Source organism: Anastrepha obliqua, chromosome 4 (assembly GCF_027943255.1).
Source record: "Anastrepha obliqua isolate idAnaObli1 chromosome 4, idAnaObli1_1.0, whole genome shotgun sequence".
Classification (NCBI taxonomy): Eukaryota; Metazoa; Arthropoda; class Insecta; order Diptera; family Tephritidae; genus Anastrepha; species Anastrepha obliqua.
In genome coordinates, this window is record NC_072895.1 from 40,117,937 (window position 1) to 40,134,471 (window position 16,535).

The 16,535-nt window shown below is 36.3% G+C and overlaps 2 protein-coding genes across 2 annotated transcripts; one reads left to right on the forward strand and one right to left on the reverse strand.

Moving 5' to 3' along the window:
• The first annotated feature begins 1,555 nt into the window (after positions 1-1,555).
• Positions 1,556-7,661, forward strand: LOC129244096 (antigen 5 like allergen Cul n 1-like). The gene is made up of 3 exons (XM_054881714.1): positions 1,556-1,708; positions 6,937-7,331; positions 7,406-7,661. Exons 1-3 carry the CDS (start codon positions 1,556-1,558, stop codon positions 7,659-7,661), a joined length of 804 nt encoding a protein of 267 aa, XP_054737689.1.
• Positions 7,662-12,187: 4,526 nt separating this feature from the next.
• On the reverse strand, positions 12,188-13,096 carry LOC129244097 (antigen 5 like allergen Cul n 1-like). The gene is made up of 3 exons (XM_054881715.1): positions 13,004-13,096; positions 12,523-12,914; positions 12,188-12,443 (listed from the first exon to the last, which is right to left on the reverse strand). The coding sequence occupies exons 1-3, from the start codon at positions 13,094-13,096 to the stop codon at positions 12,188-12,190; spliced, it is 741 nt and encodes a 246-aa protein (XP_054737690.1).
• Between the last annotated feature and the right edge of the window lie 3,439 nt (positions 13,097-16,535).

A 16,535-nucleotide genomic window follows, 5' to 3' on the forward strand; every position in this document is an offset into this window, starting at 1 on the left:
TGTCTTCTCTTCACATGGCGTGAAATCTTGAGATATTTGGTTCTTTCTGCATTTATTTTGAATCCTACAGTTCGGCCAGGCATTTTGTTATTTTCGCGCGATTACCGCGATGTCATCGGCATATACAATGGTTAGCGGATTGGCTAAAGAGATTGCCAAATTTTAACTCATCTCTAATTGCAAATGCAGTAGAGGGTTGAAAACGGTTGGAGAGAGAAAGAGATCCCTTGTTTGACTCCAAAGGGAAGCGAGGCGGACTGCTGGACTACTACTTTTCCGGCAGTGTTTGTCAGGGAGGCCATAACCAAAGTTGACAGTTTGCTGCTCAAGCCCAGTTTTGCTTCAGACATTTTACAGTAGTGGACGCGGTTGAACGCTTGTTTGAAATCCATGAATAGCAGATGGATATCTGTGTTGCAATCATAGCATTTTCTCAATTTTTTGCTTAAGCAAGAAAACTGGGTCTGTTGTTGAACGACCTGTCTGTCCGTAAGCCACCTCAGTATTCGCCTAAACTGTTTTCTGCTACAATGTTAGGTATGAAAGTATCAATAGGCTAAAAATCCAATCATGCGTAATCTATAACACGGGCTCCTTAAAACACTAATTAGCAGTTTGGGTAAGTACGTATATAAGGTACTAAGCTCGAAAAATATAATAAAATATTAAAAAAAAAAATCCGGGAAAATTACTTTTGTTTTATATTTCTTAGTGATAACTGTGCGTGCTATGCATAATTTAGAAGTAATACTGTTGGTTTTTTAAGTACAAATTTTATTTTAGAGTAAAATTGTTTTGGATTTTTTACGAGAACTGTTAAAAAATCTGAATGCCATCAAAGTCTGTATGGCATCAATAGAAAATAAATCTTGGTCTGCTAGAACAAAAACATACCTAGCATAATAATTCGCTATTCTCAATTTTTTTTATTTTTTCAGTGTAGTTTCGCTTACATATATACAACTATGACCCGATTATCGCCAGCTGTGCCTTTGATAACCTGGTCAATAATTATGGGCACACAGAATTGTTGAGAAAATATATTTACATATATACAAATTTACGAGTATATCCGTTACGGAAAAATAAGAAAAATCAAATTACAATAAAAATTGACACTAAAATAATTTAACGATAAAAACAAATTTAATTTTTTATTTTAATCAGTTCATTTTGAAAACTCTTTAAAAAGCAAGTTATATGAGTGTGTGATATGCATGTGTTGCTATGCAGTTCTGCAATATGAGTGAAGGATATAGACGATTGATTGAGAGTGTGTCATGCGTGTCATCCACAAACAGCAGGTTCTGCTGTGAGATGGCAAATAAAAATCAAACGAAAAAAAAAAAAATAAATCAACATTTTACTGCGTGAGCCATAAATGTCGTTAGCACCTCAAACGTACAAGTACACAATTTACGATTTCGATTACATGAGTATAAATGTTTGAGCTGAACACGAATTGAGTTTAATAAGTCGTCAAACTTACACTTGCACTTTCAGTAACACTTTCCAAAGACAAATTATGGGTTTAAGCGGTTGGAGTTCAAATAAAATGTTTTCGAAACACACTAACGGCAGATGGTTACTCTTCATTGTTGCCATATCTGGGTGGATATCCTCCGCCTATGGAACAGAGAATCTGGACTGGTGTGATCCGACGCTCTGTCCAAACGGCAAATGGCATGTGGCTTGTAATAACGATGGGGTGAGTAAAAAGCGAATAAATATTCCGGAAAAGTATGTGGTCAATAGTGATTTTAGGATGCAGTGACAAGGTGCCATAGTAGGAGCAAAATTTTGGCACAACAATTCAGCGTAAAGTACTTTTTTTTTTTTTAAGTGAAAAAGAAATTAGAAAAACCTTCAAAAAAGACTTCACATTGAACTGAGAAATAACTAGTAAGAGGTTGGGTTGGACTTGGCTGCTTCTGTAGATCGCACATACCATAGTGAAACCACCTATTTACATAATTGGCGCGTACAACCTTTTTTTTGGTTGTTTGGCCGAGCTTCTCCTTCCATTTGTGGCATGCGTCTTGATGTTGTTCCACAACATGGAGGGACCTACAGTTTCAAGCCGTCTCCGAACGGCAGATATTTTTTATGAGGAGCTTTTTCATGGCAAAAGTACACTCGGAGGTTTTGCCATTGCCTGCCGAGGGGCGATCGCTATTAGAAAAATGTTTTTCTTTATTTTGACGTTTCCCCGGGATTCGAACCTACGTTCTCTCTGAATTCCGAATGGTAGTCACGCACCAACCCATTCGGCTACGGCGGCCGCAGTAGGAGAGTTTAGAACTTTATATTTTGTCTTTAAGCAAACTGCGTAAATGGGGAAATGGCGGCTTGTTCCTCAGTTCCTAGCTCAATCATCCTATTGTCCCTTCCGCCATCCGTCTGTTTCTAATACTACTCTTGGTTCGCTATTGAAATTAGCTTGAGGAATAAGGTAGTGTGAGTTAGCGTTTAAGCCTCTGCATATTCGTCTGTGGCCATGTGGTCTTTGACCTAATCGTACTATTGTCAACAGCCAAAGAGCGGACTATTTTGCGGACTATTAAGACTATTGGACGACGGTCACGTTTTTTGTCCAGTGCCGCTGTAGGAGTGGTGCGGCATTGCACCCGTTACACAGAAACTCTGCAACTCTTTGTACTTTCTCCAATTTGTTAGCGTACGTTATCTTATTCAAATTTGTCCAGCACACTAGAATGTTATAGAGCATTATTGGTCTTACTACCGCCGTGTAAATCTAATGTGAAAGTGGAGATAATCCCCATTTCTTACCGACCATTTTTCCGCAGGCGTATAAGGCATTGGGTGCTTTCTTCGATCGTTCTTCCACATTGAGCTTCAACTTTAGTTTGCTGTCCAATATTGGTCCTAGATACTTAGAGTACGTCTTAACCTTTAATGTGATGGTAGCCAGTCAAGGTGGGGTCCAGATCGGAATCTTTTATTCCCAATTCAACTGCCCACTTGCTGATTCCCTTAAGTGCCCCTTCATAAATTAGACTCATAATGTTTAAGCATCCTCCTGAGATGATAATGGCCAGGTCATCTATATAAGCAGTTGACTTTGGTCCTTCGTTTCTCATTTTAAGTAAGATCCTGTTTACCATTTTATAAAAACTCACATAATTTTTGCGGTCATTCCATTTTAGAGGAAACAATTTATTTCATCGGCAAGGTTTGTGTTTTGAAAATTTTTTAATATTTTTCGAGCTAAAATTTGTTGTTATTAAAAATAATATTGTTCATGCTTAAGGTAAAACCATATACAATAAAAATCACAAATCTTAAAAAAAAAATTTTTTTCTCTTGAGCGGACAACCCTCCCATAAGCGCAAACATTTTTCAGTCCTTTACGTGTCCGTTTAATAAAAATTTACAAAAATTTAAAAAATGTTCATCTAAATTTTGAACATTTTTAATCGGAAAAATACCACTATTTTTGCGAAAACGAGCATCAACTTTAAATTCTTTCATCAATACTTTACGAAATATCGATCACAAAATAATGGGTTTCTTTTTCCCCAAACAATATATTATATTTTTTGTTTTTGCACGGCTCTTGCTATTTATTTATATAAGAAGTGTAATTTATAAAAACTAGCGTTGGTTTTTTTGTTTATTTCTTTGTAATTTTTTTTGTAATGTTTTTGTAAATTTATTTTTGGTTGAGCAATTTTTCAACTACAACATTGTTATTTTCACAATGTTCAAAAGTATTTTTATGTTAAACGTATTGCGTTATTTTATTAAAAGTATAATTCATTCAATAAAATACACCATATAACTAAAAGTTTACGTCTTAAAAAATTCACACAAACTTTGCAACAAATTCTATGAAATAAAAATTTGTATGTCAAATTTTTTATAAAAGTTGTTTAATCAGAATTTTTAGAAAATTTTAGAGTACGCAGTTTATAGCTCATTCAATTTCAGTAAAATAAAAAGTAATTATGAAACGGCTTAAAATTCGCAACTGTACCACCAGACGTTCAAATACTTACAACTTCGTCAATTTTGTTCCGATAGACTTGACATTTTGACACGATATTCCTGAGATATGTATAAGGCGGAATCCAAAATAAACCAGCCTGCGCTAAAATAGAAACGGCAGGAGCTTTGTTCTGATAACTTCGACTTTATTTATTCAAAATAGTCTCATCTGGTCTCGATACACTGTTTTGAGCGATCTAAAAGCTTTTCGAAAGAGTGTTTCAGGTCATTGACCGGAATGTCCTTCAGGATGTCGGTACAAACCTTTTGGATGGCCTCTACGGACGGTAGAGTAGGTAGAATAGGTGGAAGTCACAGTGGCCCATATCAGGCGAATACGGTGAATGATTGATGGTTAAAATGTGATTTCTAGTCAAAAAATCAGTCACAAGAGTGGATCGATAAGATGATGCATTATCATGCAATAAGCGCTAGCTTCCTCCTTCGCAGTATTCAGGGCGAATTCGACGAATGCGATGCAACAAACGCTTCAAAACGCATTGGCACGAACTCCTTGTGAACAGTGGGTTGGTACGAATGGGTTGGCCCGTGACTACCATTCGGAATTCAGAGAGAACATAGGTTCGGATCTCGGTGAAAGACCAAAGTGAAGAAAAAGTTTTTTCTAATAGCGGTCGCCCCTCGGCAGGCAATGGCAAACCTCCGAGTGTATTTCTGCCATGAAAAAACTCCTCATAAAATATCTGCCCTTCGGAGTCGGCTTGAAACTGTAGGACCCTCCATTTGTGGAACAACATCAAGACACACGCCATAAATAGGAGGAGGAGTTCGGTAAAATACCCAAAAAAGTGTGTACGCGCCATATATATATGTATATATGGTGGCTCATCTGGGGCTTTCCATTCGGCACCGTGACACTTAGTTTCAGGTTCATGTTGGAAAAACTACGTTTCATAACCAGTTACAATGTTGTAAAGGAAGTTATCGTCTTTTCTCGCCTCTTTAATGAGGTCTTTCGAATGTTGAATTCTGAGCAATTTTTGGTCCTCAGTTAACTTGTGCGTTAAAATGCGATAAATCGATATTTTGGAGATATTCAACTCCGATTCTATGAATTTCAACCATGATTTCGGTTCATTTTTGATAAATGTACGAACAATTTCGATGGAGTTTTCGGTGACTACTGATTTTGGGCGGCCCGTGTGTTCATTGTCATTAATGTCCTCATAACCATCTCTGAAACTTGTAAATCACTCATGAACTTTGTCACAAGATAGACAATCATCGCCATAAACTTTTTTTATCAATTCAAATTTTTGATTGATTTTGAAACAAAATTGGATAGCGGCTCATTGTTCGAAACTCATTTTTGTACCGATGACACAAACATACTGACACTTTCTATACATATGACTGTCCACAAGCGAATTTAATTTTGTAAATACTAAGATTAATTTTATTTTTTACTTATTTATTTGGAAGTAAAATAATTATAATACTTAACAACCAAAGCACTGGCAACTGGAGTCTTCGGCTTTCTTAGAATAATGAGTAATAAAATTAGCTATAAATAAGCTTCATTGGCTTAGTCGTGAGGAAGGCAGGCCACCCCTAAGTTGGAAATATCAGGTGGAGAAGGACTTGGCTTCACTTGGTATGTCCAACTGGCTCCTGTTAGCACAAGAAGAAACGAAACTCGGAAAAAATCGCGAGTGTTGTTTTGGTACCATTTAGCGCAGGAGCCTTATTAGAACCAACCAGCGTGTATGATAAGGTTTGTTCTTCAATGGTTTCAGGTCAAGCTTCCGATTTCTTCTCAACTGAGAAAAAAGTTCAAACTTCTTTTATTTTACTGGCTGCAGCTTTTGCGCTAATAATGTAGAGGCCCCACAGCCATTAGATCTTTGGACATTAAGAACAGTTGTTGTTGTAGCATAAATATTCCATACATGTGCGTAGAATGCTGCTGGAGTGACAGTCCTTGGCCGGATAAAAATCCGGGTCATTCCGATAAGGAAGAATCGACTCTCGTTGGAACGAACAGTAATTAGGATGATTGTGCTAGTTTAGACTTTACTAATACACTAGAAATTATTTTCAAATATATGAGATATCTATTGGTTTATTGCTAGTATGCGCATTGCTATTCAGGGTAGTCCATATAGTGGTTTTTTGGAACATATGTCATTTTGACAGTTACAGTTTTTACCTGCTGGAAATGTTGATAGAAAGTCAGTAAGAATAGCTTTATGTTTCAAAAACGTTGGAAAGTATTGCAAATATTGCAGCTCGAAATGGTCAAGGACTTTTTCTTGAAAAATCATATTTCCCAACGAAACGCATTTTCATCTGGGTGGCAATGGTAATAAGCAAAACTGCCTCGCACACAATTGAATACTACTTAAATCGAATTTGCGTTTGCAACGAACTGCAAATTTTATGGGTTGACGATGAAATTTTACGCCAAATTTTTTGTATTCTGGCTTAAATCGACGGTGGTTATTCAGGATGCCAACAGTGCCGAAAAATGACAGTTAATATCTATTGTGAATGAAAAGTAATGAAACTTTAAAAACAACAACAAGAAAGACTGAAAACAATCATTGCAGCATTAAAACTCTGGAACATTATGACCTTGCGGAACAGTTTGAGAAATAGCAATTTAAGATTTTTTTAAATAAATATTTATTTTTTAGTATCAGGACAGCTAATAAACAAATCAGCTGTTTAATCCGCGTAACAATCGTCTGTCACACTACGATTTTAATTAGAATTAACTACGCTGGTAATAAAAATTTACGCCGCCGTCTGCCTAAGCTGTAATTTCTAATAAAAAACCGTAGAAATAATAACTGAATCACAGATGCTCGTATGTCTACGCAATAGTAAAATAAAATTCTTTTAGTTATCAATTCTAATTATTTCTCGGCCAATTAATTAATTAATCCCTGTTTTCACTTATTGCAGCGATTCGGTGAAAATTGTCCAGAAGATGCCACACTGTACGATCTGCGGCCACATCGCGCGCTCATTCTACATGAACACAATAGACGTCGCAATTTCGTAGCGCTTGGCGAGCTACCCGGCTACTATCCAGCCGCACGCATGGCCACCATGGTGTGGGACGAAGAGCTTGCTTATCTCGCATCACTGAATATAAAAATGTGCTATGTAGAACACGACGATTGCAACAATTCTTATCGCTTTCCAAATGTAGGACAAAATCTTTCGGGTGTCGATCGTCGTCATGACTTGGAGGCCAATGTCACGGATATAATAGATATGTCGATGGGTTTGTGGTTTGGCGAATATCCACTGATTAATAGCAATTACATTAGCTCATTTCGCGTGTCGTCAAATTTGTAAGCGATAAAAGTAAAAAGCTTTAGCAAATATAATCAAGTATTTAAATATTTTTTCTTTTACATTATTACAGCGAAAAGTATGGCCACTTTGCGGAAATGATGATCGATCGCAATACACATGTCGGCTGCGCTATGTCGCGCTACACACATCCCACCTACCCTTTTCTCTATATCTACAACACAGCCTGCAATTATGCGAGCAAGTATGCACTGGAGACGCCGGTTTATCGTGTGGGTGCACCCGCTTCTGAATGTACAACTGGCCCCAATCCAAAATATCCCGGCCTCTGCGCGCTGAAAGAGAAATTTAATCCGAATTATGAATAATCAGTCACTGCTGTATACTCGCCTGGAAAAGAGTACAAAAAATACCAAATAAATTGATGAATTTCTTATGAACTGTTTTCTTTTTACTTGCCACCCGGTTGCTTAGTCATTAGGCGTAAGATTTCCGTAAATAAACAAAAGGTGATCGCTCTTAAAGCTCAATTACTGTTTTAAAGCAATTAAAAGGTACAAGGAAACAAACGAATGTAAAAGTAAAATGAATACAGCAATACTACAAAAACAAAAGAAATTAAATCATGTATAGTATAAGGACTTATAATGTGAGTGCTAATTGACGCTTCCGCTGCGCTCATGAAGCCGCGAATTGAACTGCATATGGAATTAAATTCATTAATTTGCATGCGCGTTAATATGTGTAAAAAATCACTCACGCCCGCGCGCCTATAAGAGTGAAGCATGCCTGCCGGAAAAGTTTAAACCGGCACTTGCTAGGTAATCCGTCCGAAGATTTATTCAAGCCATTGAGAGGAAGTATATTTCTGCATGCCTAACAAAGTGAAGCATCCCTATAGGAAAATTTTGAACCAGTATTTTTGATATTTGAGTGGAATTTTTTTGAAGGCGTCATAATATATGGAAATGATTAAATAAATATTTTTCGAGTTAAATAAAAATAGTTACTATATTTTTTGAATGCACCTCGTATGTATGTCCGAAAGGACATATTATATTACGGGCGTACGTCTGCGTTGGTGAGTGTGAGCACCATTACAGTTCTTGTGGTTAGTAATATATTATATTAACGATTAAGGCATTGGGGAAAAGAAATCCTTTATATTTTCGTAGATGGCTGTAGTGTTCGATATCTCGTAAACTATCCATCAAATAAATTAAAGTTTATGCTCGTTGTCAAGGGGACATTCCACATGAAAAAAAATCCTTTTGCTATTTTTTGTTTGTTCCATTCCATATTTGTGGGTTTACGGGATGTTAACAATGGAAGTCAACAAAGAGAAAATTCGATAAATTTTACAGTTTTTCTTTGATAAATGCGAAAATGCAAGCCTGAAGGTCGTTCATGGGGCCGCTACTGTAACTGCTAATTAGGTGTAATTTTAGTTTCGCCGATTCCGTTAAGGTATTTTTGATGTGGTGGGAAGGAAGTTCCATCATAAAAACATGCCTATAACCTTCATTGGGTGAAAATATGAATGTATACAAATTTTTACGTCATTTGGTGTTGTCGTTTCGTAGTGATACGCGGACAGCGTGCAATCATTCACCTTTATAATATAGATGACATAACATACAAGGCTGTGGAGGATTGTAGATATTAGAACAAGCTAATGAAAGGGGAGCGTCTGCTGAGACTGTTAGTGAGCAGTTCTTTAGTTGGCTGATTACAAAATGCTGCTGAAGCACAATTTCATAAGACGGTGAAGAATTGCCGACACAGGCCAAATAAAGGCAAATAAATTAACAACGAAATCTATGGAAAGCAGTTACTTTTACTGAAAAAGATCATAGAAGAAGTGAGAGAGGTCAGAACCAACGAATTTCCCTACTTGGACGGTATCTAACAGCATATGTATGCAGGTTTACATACAGTCAACGTCAAAAGAAAGTGGACAAGTGACATATTTTAACTATTTACTTATTTGCTTTTTAATTTTAATTATTTTTTTATAAAGTTCGTACTACAAAAAAAAACAATTCGACAAAAATCACACTGATTTGTAGGACTTTCGGTCGCGGTCTTGTGCTTCTTCTCCTTTTAACGCCTACTGCACTTTTTTTATACGGAAGAAAACACCGTGAGAAGAAAAACTTCTAAAAAATCAACGCGATTTTTTAACCACTTGAAACTTGTACTTTATTTTATATTTATTTATTTTTATTTTTAAATTTTGATGAAAATTTTCTATTTTTTATTATTATTTTTAAATGTTGATGAAAATTTTCTAATTTTTCAAAATTTTATGCTTTTCTTTATATGGTTTTTGTGGTAGTATGAACTATATTTCTATAAAAAATAATTGAAATTACAAAACAAAAACAAAATAAATAGTCAAAACTTGTCAATATGTGGTGTGCACTCTCATTTGACGCTAACTTTATATGCACGTGTATTTGTTGGCATGCACAACCACATACCTATTAGCAGGCTAACAGTCGTACGCTTGTTCGAATTGTAATGTGACTGACCATTTGTGGTGCTTAATGCATTTCTTGCTTGTGCAATAATAACACTTCTTAAAAATACAGTTAAAAATAAACATTTGTATGCATTTGCGTGTGTGCACACATACATACATACGCTTTAGTATGCAATTAATTGCGAGTAATTAATTCACTCCACACTTCAAAAGCTAAGATGGAATAACTTGAAAGGATTTATTGGAAATTTGTAAGCCCGCTAAGTGCTTTAAGTAAGTAAGTTTGTAAGTATGTACGTTTGTCTACTCATTTGGATTGTTGTGCATTTATTTCATTATGCATCTGTCAAATATTAATTGCCATTGTGAGAAAATCGGTAGTATGAATTAGCAGTAAAAAAGTGGGCATTCAGTCGCGCGAGTTTATTGAAGTTGAGTGAGGTAATTAATTACTTTTCTTCTAACTATTTCATACAAATTTAATGTGTTTGATTGATTATTCTACAACAGCAGCTGAATTTCATCCTCATAGAGTTATAACTATAACAAAATAACAATGAGAATGGGAGATTAAAATACGATCCAGCTTAAAAACTTATAATGCGTTCAATAACTATATCACTATGGTTTACTTGTTTCTTATTTAAATTTAATAATCTTTTTATGAAAATTTTCCTATAAATACATATAGGCCCCAATTTTAAACTTTGTGCCAATAAAAAAATATTACAAATTTCCATGAAAAATTCACGTGTTTTAGCTAGAATTTTTTAGAAAATTGTTGGGTATGCCGTTTTATAGCCCATTGAATTCTGGGACAATAAAGTTCAAATGGCTCAAAAACCGCATTGATTTTTCTTTTTAATATTGTTTTGATGATGTCTGTTAGTAAAAAATTTAAATTTTAACAATGCCCTTGCAAGAGTTCATCTTTAACCTTCTTTGCTCGATATCGCAATTGTTTGGTCTCAATGAAGACAACTGCTTCGCACTTCAAGTTTTTCGTACGGAATTATTTGACTTGAGGCCAAACTATTATTTTAATTTAAAGTGTACTTTCATGTCTTGAAAATTAATTGACAAAGTTTTGTGCATGGCAAATTAAATAAAAAAATATAAAATTTGCGCGTACACATCTGTTTGTGCTTGGGCGACCTCATCCTCCTATTTGTGGTATGCGTCTTTATGTTGTTCCACAAATGGAGGGACTTACAGTTTTAAGCCAACTCCGAACGACAAATATTTTGCCTGCCTAGGGGCTACCGCTATTAGAAAACACCTTTTCTATCACTTTACTGTTTCATGCACGGAGATTCGAACCTACGCACTCCCCCAATTTCGACATTAATTTCATATTATAAAATGTGCTGTGAGATGCGTTTGAAATGCAAAAGGAAGGTAAAAATATTCTTGTCGGGCTCTGTAAAAGAGTCGAGAAGCGGTGGGAAATTGTTAAGGAAGAAGGAACTTCGGGCAAGTCAATTTTTATACAACCCAAATGTTTTTTGGCACGGGTATTTCCAGATATACCTGTTCAAAATAGGGAAATGCAAACACCTTGGTTATGCAGCCGACAAATGCAATGAACAAACCTATTTCCAAAGCAAGCGTTGGGAACATGAACTGAAAATGTTGCTAAGCAGTGAGGAAACGTGGGAAACCATCAGCGGTTTCGCGGAAAAAACTCTCCATATGAACAAGCTGGACCTGAATACAAGGTCCCAGGCACACAATCATAGACCTTGTAATGACGAAAACATAATGTCACTCTGAAGTAATACGAAAGCGGCACCAGGGTGGGCGACGATTCGAAACGAGAGGGATGTGTTTAGTTTCCGGACATACTATTGCTGTGGCGGCAGCTTAAATTATGCATTAGGCATTAGAAACCTCCTCATCCGAAAAGAAAAATAAGAAAAAATAATGATAATAATTTTTGCCCAAAACTAAATTTTAAATATGTATTTTAAAGAAATATGAGAAAGATTAACTCGAACTAAATTTAAACATTAATTTTTTTATGTTTAATTTTTGTTCCAAAAAAAAAAAAATTCTTTTTAAGTATACTATATCGTAAAAAATGAAAAGTAAACAAATTATGAAAAGAACCGAAGATATTTGACTTCCGTACAAAAATTTTCGACATTGAATAAATCTCAAAACTATCAAATTTTTTTTTCAATTCACTTCTTATTATAATCAGCCATAAAATAAACCAATTTTTAGAAATATTTAAGATCATGTTGAATATAATATACTTCAACCATTTTACATGAAATCAACTGTAATTTCAGAGTTTTCTATTTTTCGAAGATACTTCAAAATTAATAAAAAGTTGTGTTTAGTGTTAAACTAATCTCTAATTCAGTCTTTATTTAAGCTTTCTATTTCAGTTATTTATGTTTTGTCTTATTCATAGTTAGGATTGTATATCTCTTTCGCAGAACACAAACCAGGATATTGACTATTACTGCCAGTTACACATTCCGAAGTTGGTGCGCCAATGCTATAGACCGGAACATCCAGTGCATATTTGCTGGCATAATTACAGGCCATATTGTAGATATGGTAAAAAGGAAATGAAGGATTGGTATAACGAATCATCGCACAACCGACATGTGTATTACGGTCAACAACAAATTCCGCAAAGTGGCCATATTTTTCGCTACAAAAAATAAATAATAAAAAAGTAAAACTTAGTTTAGACTCGTATGCGCAATAATATTTCAATCTTCCATACTCACAAATTCGATGTGACCCGAAATTTTGTTATATAATTACTATTGATCAGCGGGTATTCACCAAACCACAAACCCATCGAACGGCTTATGACTTCACTGATGTCAACTCCCTCCCTTTCGTAAGCCACGCCAGATAAATTTTGTCCAACACTCTTGAAGCGTGGCGTGTTATTGCAATCATCGTGCTCGACATAACACATTTTCATGTTGAGTGCAGCGAGAAAGGCCAGCTCATCATCCCACGTCATGGTGGCCATGCGCGCGGCGGGATAATAGCCGGGCAACTCGCCGAGCGCTACGAAATTGCGACGTCTGTTATGCTCGTGGAGAATTTCCTTTTTGTAAGAACGTAAATCGATCATGACAGCATCATCTGGGCAGGCGGCCGTGAATTTCTGGCGAAGATGAATGACAATTGTTATTAACTAATGTATGGGATGTATGCATGGAAGATTGAATGTAACACAAATGCAAATATACTTACACCATCATGGCCGCACGCAATATGATGCTTCCCATTCGGACACAATTGCGGATCACACCAAGATAATTTTTTACTTGATTTCGCCACCGCCATAGTAGCGAAACCAAAAATTAGCAAACATATTTTAAAATAATTTTCCAAAAGCATTTTAATTTAAAACTATGTAAACTATGAATGTAAGGTAATGATGTCTGCGTAAGTTTGTGCGCGAAAAGTGTTTAAATGCATTGCCAAAATTTGCTTGTAATTTATACTCAAAATGAAGAGCGCAAATTCTAAAGCTTCAATTTTTTTATGTGTTGGCTTTAAAAAATCTTTTCATACTTAAAAATTCATAAAAGTGCTAAAAATGGCGATAAATGACAATTAAAATAAAAGCAAGTTGGGGTGACGAAGAAATTAAAAAAGCGAAGAGCGAAGGAGAGAGAAGTTTCGCAGGTGCACGTGAGATGGTAAAGAAACTTTGAGGCAGAGGTATATGAAATTCAACGCGTGCTGAATTCGTATTTTATTACAACATTTACGTTTCCACTTATACATGCATACTTGCTTTATACACCTTTATACACCCGTACATATATGTAAAAGCGTGAGAACTGTAATGTGCAAAAAATTGAAAGTAATGAGCTCGTAATTCTTTATTTCCTTTGATCGAAATCAATTTAAATCAAGCTTCGTCAAACCTCAACGCATTCACATATTTTATATGCATGCACAGTAAAGGGAAATATATATTGGAGGGTGGAGCATTAGATGGTTTCTTTATATAAAAAATGTAGTTAAATATTTTTCAACGATTTTGATTTTACAAGTAACAGTAGGCGTCTCAACTAATTTTGGACTATGACGAGCTGCATTTAAACGGCGGCAATGGCTAGCCTGCCGAGTAGGAAAGCATTTAAAATTTATTGCGAAATTGGGTTGACAGGATGTACTATTGTAGGGCTAGCAGGTGCGGCCATTTGAATGAAGTTATATACCGTAATTAATCGGAAGGTTTACTCTTACTAATTAATTAAAGCTTGAAAAATATTGAGTAGTATTTTTTCATGCTGCCTATCACGCTGAGATCGGGCATGTCACAGAGAATGTGAAGATCACGATACCCCAATAGTTGACGACGGAATTGTCGTTCCGCTACCCGATCATGTCGAGGTGAGATCAGCGAAAACGCGGCTAAAGAACAACAAAGCCGCGGGCGTCGACGGTCTGCCGGCTGAGCTATTTAAATAAGGCGCTGAGGAGCTGGTAAGGTGCATGCATCAGCTTCTATGCAAAATATGGTCGGATGAAAGCATGCCTACCGATTGGAATTTAAGTGTGCTCTGCCCAATCCATAAGAAGGGTGATCCTGCAGTCTGTGCCAATTATCGGGGGATTAGTCTTCTAAATATCGCCTATAAGGTTCTAGCGAGTGTATTGTGTGAAAGGCTGAAGCCCACCGTTAAAAAACGGATTGGACCTTATCAGTGTGGCTTTAGACCTGGAAAGTCTACCATCGACCAAATATTCACAATACGCCAAGTTTTGGAAAATACCCATGAAGGAGAATCGACACACACCATCTTTTCGTTGATTTCCAAGCTGTATTCGACAGTACGAAAAGAAGTTACCTGTATGCCGCTATGTCTGAATTTGGTATCCTCGTAAAACTAATACAGCTATGCGAGATGACGTTGCTCAATATGACCAAACGAGGTTTCAAACAGAGTGAATCGCTGTCGTGGGGCTTCTTTAACCTGATGTTCAAGAGTATTGTGTGCTAATAGTTCTGCCCTTTCCAAACTAGATAAAGAAGCAAACAAAATGGGTCTGGTGGTGAACGAGGATAAAACGAAGTACCTGCTGTCATCAAACAAACAGTCGGCGCACTCGCGTATCGGCACCCACGTCAGTGTTGACTGTTATGATTTCCAGATTGTAAAAGTCTTCGTTTATTTAGGAACCCACACTAACACCGATAACAATGTCAGCCTAGAAATCCAACGAAGAATCTCTCTTGCCAACAAGTGCTACTTTGGACTAAGTAGGCAAATGGGTAGTAAGGTCCTCTCTCGACGAACAAAACCAACACTTCACAAGACTCTCATCATGCCCGTCCTAACGTATGGCGCGGAAGCGTGGACGATGACAACATCTGATGAAGCGACACTTGGAGTGTTCGAGAGAAAGATTCTGTGGAAGATCTTTGGACCTTTGCACGCCAGCGATGGCGAGTATCGTAGGCGATGGAACAATGGGCTGTACGAGCTTTACGACGACATAGACATAGCCCAGCGAATAAAAATCCAGTGGCTTCGTTGACCAGGTCACATCATCTGAATGAATACAAACACTATGGCTCTGAAAGTATTCGATGCGGTACGAGCTGGTGGTAGCAGAGGGAGAGGAAGGCCTTCTCTGCTTTGGAAAGATCAGGCGGAGAAGGACTTGGCTTCACTTAGTGTGTCCAACTGGCACCGGTTAGAACGCGAAAGGTACGACTGGCGCGCTTTGTTAACCTCGGCCAAAATCGCGTAAGCGGTTATCGCGCCAATTAAGAAGAAGTATTTATTCATATTATTTTTTAAATTTAAATTGAGAACAAGAAATCCATGTGCACACCTCAAAACGGAGGATCAGGTCAGGCTTAATATCTTCAGGTAATATAATATAAAATGCGTTTCATAACTATAGCATAGGGACTTGCCAACAAGTTTTAGCAGTTTATTTAGTTAGTTTTGGTTAATTCTACTATAAAAATCATAAAAGTCCATTTTAATTTAAATAAAAAAAAGTTTATCAAATTTTTATCAAAATTGTCCACGTTTTAAACAGAATTTTTAGAAAAATTTCCAGTGCGGTTTGTGCACATCCCAGTGCATTTTGGTAGAACAAAGTGCAATTTTTAAGTGACACAAAAATTTAGTTGGTTTAAACATTTTTTTTTCATATATTTAATCTATAGCAAATCCTCGAGACTTTTTTGTATAAAAGAAAACACCAAACACAGTCAGGAAAACAAACAAAAAAAGTTCATGCGATTTAAAAGCCACCTCAAATTTGCATTTCATTAATTCTCGAAATTTTTCAAAAGGTTGAAGTTTTGATGAAAATTTGTAGAATTTTAATTTTTAAATTTTAAATAAATGTTAGAATAAACTATCATTGCATAAAAAAATTATTAAAATTAAATAAAGTATATGAATTTGCTCAAAGTTTGAAAATTGGATTTATATGTGTTTTGTTCGTTTTTTTTTTGGGAGTAGAATGGATGTTTGGTTATAGTTTTATTTTAGACAGCCAAAGGCTTAATAGCAACTCATCAGACTTTACTACCGCTGCCCTAGACCTTAGATTAAAGTTTAAGGTAAAGTTCCACATGCGAAAGAATGGGATTGGCATTCAGTAGTCAAAGAGAATACAACTGCACTGTACACTGACGGATCCAAGATGAACTGTGGCATTGGCGCCAGTGTTCGTTCGAAAGACCTCGAAACATCCAAGTTTTTCGCCTGGGGAATTGGAAATTTTCGGGATAAGGGAAGGTTGC

Coding starts and splice junctions, on each gene's coding strand:
- LOC129244096 (XM_054881714.1), top strand. CDS start 1,556: ATGTTTTCGAAACACACTAACGGCAGATGGTTACTCTTCATTGTTGCC. Junction 1,709..6,936: donor TGGCTTGTAATAACGATGGG/GTGAGTAAAAAG, acceptor CACTTATTGCAG/CGATTCGGTGAAAATTGTCC. Junction 7,332..7,405: donor TTTCGCGTGTCGTCAAATTT/GTAAGCGATAAA, acceptor ACATTATTACAG/CGAAAAGTATGGCCACTTTG.
- LOC129244097 (XM_054881715.1), bottom strand. CDS start 13,096: ATGGCGGTGGCGAAATCAAGTAAAAAATTATCTTGGTGTGATCCGCAA. Junction 12,915..13,003: donor TTGCGTGCGGCCATGATGGT/GTAAGTATATTT, acceptor CATCTTCGCCAG/AAATTCACGGCCGCCTGCCC. Junction 12,444..12,522: donor TTTCGGGTCACATCGAATTT/GTGAGTATGGAA, acceptor TATTTTTTGTAG/CGAAAAATATGGCCACTTTG.